Raw genomic sequence first — 6772 nt, 5'->3', positions numbered from 1 at the left:
CACATACCCCTTACCTCCCCCCAAAATAGTTAAACATTAACATGTCGGTAATGGATTAAATTTATTTAAAGAAAGTTCTTGAATTAAAACAGTCAGCTTATATGGGTATATACACCTTAAGATACTTACTATTTTTTTCTTTAACCTTTCAGCTGCTTTCACAATAGGCTCGCACACATTGATACAAACTGTTATTGAACTTTATTATTATCATTTCAATTCAATCTTGCCATGTCCCACCTTCTACGAGGTATGAAAAGGCTAACGTACGTGTATTTATAACAGTAACCATTTAAAAATGAATATTAATGAACGCTTCAACAATTCCATGTACTGATTGAAAGAAACGAGATGCCAAGCACCCCTTTTATGGTTCCTGGCTGTAGCAGTGCCAGTACTTGCGTGAACATAGTAAGCATTAAGGTAACATTTTTGTACAATATGAATGCAAGTCAGTGAGGGTTTTAATTAAATACGTGTTGTAAAGTTAAACTAAGCCATTCGGTTGATAACGTCAAAAGCCGAGGTTTTATGTTGTAATTGATCATTTATTGTCATATTTATTTATTTACCTTAAGCGACTCGATGCAGAAAAACATATATATTTCAGGACAGTGAACAAGTAAACAAGAAGCAATGCAGCTCTAGCCAATCTTCCAAGAAGCGAAAGTGAGTTCTAATCGTATAGTTGCTATATGTATGCGATCACATGTAAAATACTACTTATGTTATTGATAGTTAACGTTGGATAGATTATATTTTCGATCTATTGTTTAATATTCACCGCACTGCCGAATGAAGAGTGTTGTTAATATTTAAAAGAAATCCCTGAACACATGGTAAATATATACTTGCTATCTATCTGAACAAGGGGTTAGAGAGGATAACTTGTTTGCCGGGAAACGTTGACGGACGGACGGACAACTACGAAGATCATTCACCCAATAATTATTAGCTTACGCTGAACACATGGTGCTCAGGTGACATGAAAGTGATAAAACAATTTGGTATAAAGATATGTTTTTTGCAGGTCTATTTCTGAAGAGCTCCAAGATGCACAACTCAGCTATTTCAAAGAACAAACTGAAAAAGTGAAACTGCAAAAGCTACTCATTATAAAAGAGATTGCAACATCAAAAGCAAAGCGACGATTTTTTGAGAGGGTAACCAAAGACTTGGAACAAAAAGAAGCCAGTAGCTTTCTGCAAATACTCAGTGATGAGAGGTAAGTGTTTAAACTCTTAACAATGTCTCATATTTCCAACATTTAAAAGTATTGTTGCACAATGTATTCTCTGGTGTGAAAGCCAGTCTCTCGTCCGATGAACTGTTGTCCAACATTTCCATCCAGCCCAACTTCATCTCCTTCTACCTCAGGTTCCCCAAGAATAATCGCGATGTTGTGCAGAACAGCGCATGCCATGATAATCTTTGATGCCTTTTCAGGGACTAGTCGTACCTGAGAATACAAACATACATCAACATTGCGTGTTACAATTTCATGTGGTTCGAGCACTCAAAATATAAATTTGTAAGCAGTTTCTTAAAAACTTCTAATACAAACTGTTTTGGGTGTCACTAGATTCACACAGTCGGTTTGGAGCTCACTGTATTTTAAAACACAACGCATATAGTAAGTAACGATAAGGAGCTGTCAAAGTGACGAATAAGGGACTCTAACATCTGTTATATTGAAATATATACATTAGACTCAAGTGCATATTTTCTGTATTTCAGAATTATTAGCCACATGAGATGTCATCGTTGTCGTCATGGTCGCTGTCGTAGCTGTCGTCATCATGTCTTCATCATTCTCAACACCACCACCACCATCATCATCATCAACATCATCATCATCATCATCATCATCATCATCATCATCATCATCAGTTTAATTGTTAAACTTATACATCATCTTGGTTATGCCATTACTGCTAATAAACCTTAATATAGAGGTATATTAATTATAAACGATTTCAGTTATTTGTCTTTTGTTCATCCAATTATAAAAAATGGAAACAACAAACCTCGCCATGGAGTATGCCGAAGCGCCTTTTCCATCTCCCGAATGTGGATTCCACAATGACACGAGTTCGGCAGTGTGCTCTGTTATAGGCAGCTTTTCTATCTGTGTCCGCTGTCCTGAATGGCGTCAAAAGATATCTGGCACATGCATACCTGCAAAATTATTCAGAGGTGTAAAATACGTCTTTTACAAACTCTGCAAAACAGAGTATTTTCCCGGATGGGCATTTACGCAACCGGACATATTATATGATCCAGGGGCGTAGAGAGGCCTTAAGAAACTTGGAGGTCCAATGGTTCTAGGTGAGTTAAGGGATAATACCCCCCCACACACACACACAAATAAAACATTTCTTTCTAAATAAGAATCAAAATGGTGCAATTTCGGAGCATTTCATGAGAAAACGGCACAATTACATCCATGTTATATCCACACTTTTATATATGCAATGAATACAGGCATTGCAGTGCGTCTACAAACGTTGATCCAATGAAGGTGTGCTTCCATATAAAACTACTTTGTTTGCCTATAGGGTTTCGGTGGTTCACTGTAAAAATTTAACCTTTGTCTTGTATATGCACTTCCTAAATGCAAACGAATAAGTACGTTCTTTGAACCGACGTAAGTTTAATACACACCCACTATCTCCGAGAAGGATACCATCTTCAAGGCCGCGATGCTGTGTCTCCAGGTGTACCCCCAAGGCAGATGGCTTAAATACAAAGCTGTCATGAGCAGACCCTGGCCAGACGGCATTGATGGACATAAACTTCCCTGAAATAAATCAGTAGGTTTCATTTGAATACACATTTGTATCAGTTCTGTAAGTGCTCATCAAACCTGATGTACTGTATGCATCATTATAAAGAACTAATATCGATTACAAAATTAAAATGGGACAATAGGTTTTAATCAAGTTGGCAATTGATTCCCAATTAAGCACCAACAATGCATAGAAGTTACCAGTAAGCTATTATACACCGTTACCCATGTCGCCCTTTTGTCTGAATAACCATGGTAACCTTGACCTTCGTTTAAGAAACAAAATATATTTCCGGATAACAAAATGCATTGGTGAGTGCTTTTCCACACATTTATCGGGTGTAAAAAGTTCTAACTGATGAAATTCAACTTTGGAACATGTGTTCAATTGGACATACCAGCATTGGTAAGCATTACAGTACTGCATAATTAATCTTTACATTTTGAGTACAGGAAATCATGAGTTTATCTGAAAAATCAAATGTCACATTTTTAATAAAACTTAAAAGATAACAGTTTTACAAAAGTAACAACTATTGTGATATTTTTTTTAAAACGAACACTACCTGTTTCATCACAAACCGCCATCATATTGATTGATGGAAACCCCTTACGGTTGATAAATCTCCTCTCCTGCTCTTTACTGGGTTTCATCACTCTTACATGGGTTCCATCAATGAGTCCGATGACACAAGGAAATCCAGCCACATCCCTGAACGCCGCTTTCGTCCTATCCTGCTCAGCTTGGTCAGGCCATCGAATGAACATATCTGACTTGCTGGCGATGAGGTCAGCCACGCAATGTATGACACGGCACACAGTTGCCTTGTCCCGTATCATCTACAACTTGCATAAATGCACCGGAGGCAAGGTATCGCAGTGTTATACACACTTGCTCCTCAACGGACATACTGCAATTCCTGGAGGTTGTTCTGCAAATGTCTACACCCAATAATTCACATAAAAATCTAATCCCATCCATGCCAAAGCGGTAACTTTCTCTGAGTTCATCTTCTGTGAAACTGAGATGTAAGTTGTGCGCCCTGAAATATTTTTCTTTTCGTACTCTGTTTAATGCAGCAACAACGGCAGCCATTCTGTTATTCTCTATGTGTGTTTAGCGAAGCCCTTATGCTCCGCTATATTTTTTCGTTAAACATGCCATAATATAACGATATCGTTATCGCTATATGTACCAACAACCCTTAAATAATTTAGCGAGTGCCTTAGCGAAATATTTAGCGAAACGCGTCAAAATTGCGATAATCGTCATCGCTATATGTTTAGCGATTGTACCAACAACTGATGCAATGTCTATTTCCGAATAGCTCGATTCACAATTTCATTGTTTTTTAATGTATTGTATGATGTGAGGGTGTCCGCAAAAACACTTTACTTGGTTGAAATACTTCTTAAAACTTTGTCCACACATACACGTACAAAAACAATTGAGCAAGCCTAAATTAACTCTCTGTAAAATCTAACTTCCCGAAAAAGTTTTTAATGTCATGTTATATGTGTTGGAAAAATGCGCAATTTGAAACCATTTTAATGTTTATTTTAATTTTAAAGTTTTAAAAACATAATAATTGATATTAATTATGTAGAGTTTGAAACAATGCGATATTCCTTGAACGCACCCGTGTTTGTGTAAAATGTGTTAAAGAAATGAGTTTCTAATTCAAATTTCATTTCATTTGAAAGTAAAGGGTGTGAAAAAAAGCCTACCCTTAGGCAAGAATGCCGCTCGGCAAGCCTTGTTTACAGCTTCCACACGTGCTTTCTTATCCGATTTTCCCATCTCAAGCAGACACTATAGATGGCGAAGTGTTATGACAGAAAATGACATTTGTCTTTTTTTTACTAAAACTATTAATAACATACTTGTGACATTTAAGTGTCTTATTCGACAACCTATATATAAATAACATTAATCACAAAAAACACGTTCAGTCAAAATGTTCCGACAAATGTGTCAATTATTTGACTTTTATTAAAATCATGATATACCACCAATTGTATTTCCAATCGCTTCGTGTTGTTAACGTAAGTCAAAACGTGGCGTTCAAAAAGGATGTTTGAGGAACACACAAATATATGCGGTTGCTTAATAGTAATCACCTTGTCCGTCCGTCCGTCCGTCCACATTTTCTTCATTATATCATTTGAGATTAAACTTCATACATTTTCACACGGTAAAATACACATTATAAAATACGTTATATTAGTCCAACTTAAATATTGTCAGAAAAATAGTCATTTGTCAACTTGTTCAATCCAGTAACTTAAATTAAAACTTGAAAAGTGTTCGATGGTAGTGAAAATTGAATCATCAATTCATGTCACTATGATCATTTGTGAGGTATAAAAATCAAAACACTGTCCCCCTAATATAGGCCTTTTGAAAGAGACTATTTGTTTGTAAAATCGACTTGTTTACATTTCAAAAACAATAAATCTGTGTTATTGTTTTTAAATTTGCTCCACTGACAAACAAATATGTTTGGTTATTTAGGGATATCGTAAATCGTTGGATAGATATGTATTTGTACCAACTGGAAGAACCATAACTCTATGATCAATATAATTAAATTTTCTTACATTTAGCCCCTCTGATTTTATTTATGCTTTGACATAAACTTTTTCGACCATAATTTGAATAAAAGCTGTCACGGGGATGTGGCAACTGCCCCTGAAAGGCCCCATTATATGGATAGCAATTGGCACTTTTTGACATGGAAAAGTTACTGCAAGATGAAATGCCAACTCATCAGCCCATTTTAAACGATAATTGATTCAATATCGTAGCTCAAAACTGCAGAAGTAAGTCGACTTACATGATTTATCGCCCTGTCTTAACATTTGTTCTCTTTTTATGTTGTAGTAATTCATTTCGTAATACATACTAATTACACATTGTTTCTACATGGTGTAGCTAGATACTAGTGTTACTAGTTATAAATAATATAAATTAGATATTCATCTAACCGTTAAGCATCTGGTACCTTGCGGAACGAATGAAACTGCCTCAATAATTATTCATGATTACGAGATTTTCCTAGCCAAGTTACCCACGGTACACAACGGAGCATAGCGTAGTATCGGGGGTATCCGACGATGCCTTTTATCGCACACCATGTATTGTTAAACAGCGAGATTTAATTGATATAACAGGTCTAAATAATTGATTATTAATTTTACCTTTCGTATGATTTCTTTTATAGAATATATCACAATTCTGCATTGATTGAACAATAAATGCCTTAAGGTGGCACTAAATCCAAAGAAACAGTTTCAATACTAATTAGTTTACATGTAGATAGATAGATAGATAGATATATTTATCTCAGTATAAAATGTATAAAACATTGTTACATTATATATGATTAAATATCAAGCATATTTAAAATAGACGATGTCAACTACATTGTACACAAGGGATATCACAAAAAAAGGAATTATTTTATTTCCATTGTGGTCCTTTAATGTAACAGAGGGGTATGGCATATATACTATTTAGCTTATAGATGATTGTTTTTCGCAGTATGGATACAATGTATTTAACCTCATAAAACTTTCTTAGCTATTGGATTTTTTTTTATTTGTAACAAAGTGAATCTACTCAAAGTGCAGATATACGAAGATCAAGTAACGTAGGAGAAAACTTTAAAGTAATCTAATTCGAACGTATCGAGGTGATCGTGTAGCACTACTACATGTACATAAATGTAAACATAAGTTCGGTGTCTGCATTTGACGCATGATTGCAATAATGTATAGGATAATGCGATTCCTATGCTCCTTTACAATGACCGGACAATAATTCGTGAATATGAAATATAGGCTATAGCTTATACTTCTTAAAGTGACTGTAATATTATCCAAAAAAGTAAGTGTACAGCTTACAAATCTAAGTTAATAAGTTACTGAATAAAATTTGGCATAAAGCATACGCATTCTTGTACTATTGGCGAAGAACTGTCG

The 6772-nt window shown here is 35.3% G+C and overlaps 1 protein-coding gene across 1 annotated transcript; it reads right to left on the bottom strand.

Annotated features, from left to right (window-relative positions):
- Positions 1-1267: 1267 nt before the first annotated feature.
- On the bottom strand, positions 1268-3628 carry LOC128237634 (putative nuclease HARBI1). The gene is made up of 4 exons (XM_052953223.1): positions 3355-3628; positions 2665-2800; positions 2028-2178; positions 1268-1459 (listed from the first exon to the last, which is right to left on the bottom strand). The coding sequence occupies exons 1-4, from the start codon at positions 3626-3628 to the stop codon at positions 1268-1270; spliced, it is 753 nt and encodes a 250-aa protein (XP_052809183.1).
- Between the last annotated feature and the right edge of the window lie 3144 nt (positions 3629-6772).

Source organism: Mya arenaria, chromosome 6, assembly GCF_026914265.1.
Source record: "Mya arenaria isolate MELC-2E11 chromosome 6, ASM2691426v1".
In the NCBI taxonomy this organism is placed as follows: domain Eukaryota; kingdom Metazoa; phylum Mollusca; class Bivalvia; order Myida; family Myidae; genus Mya; species Mya arenaria.
Note: the sequence above shows the minus strand (reverse complement) of the source record. Positions and strands in the feature narration are given on the sequence as shown.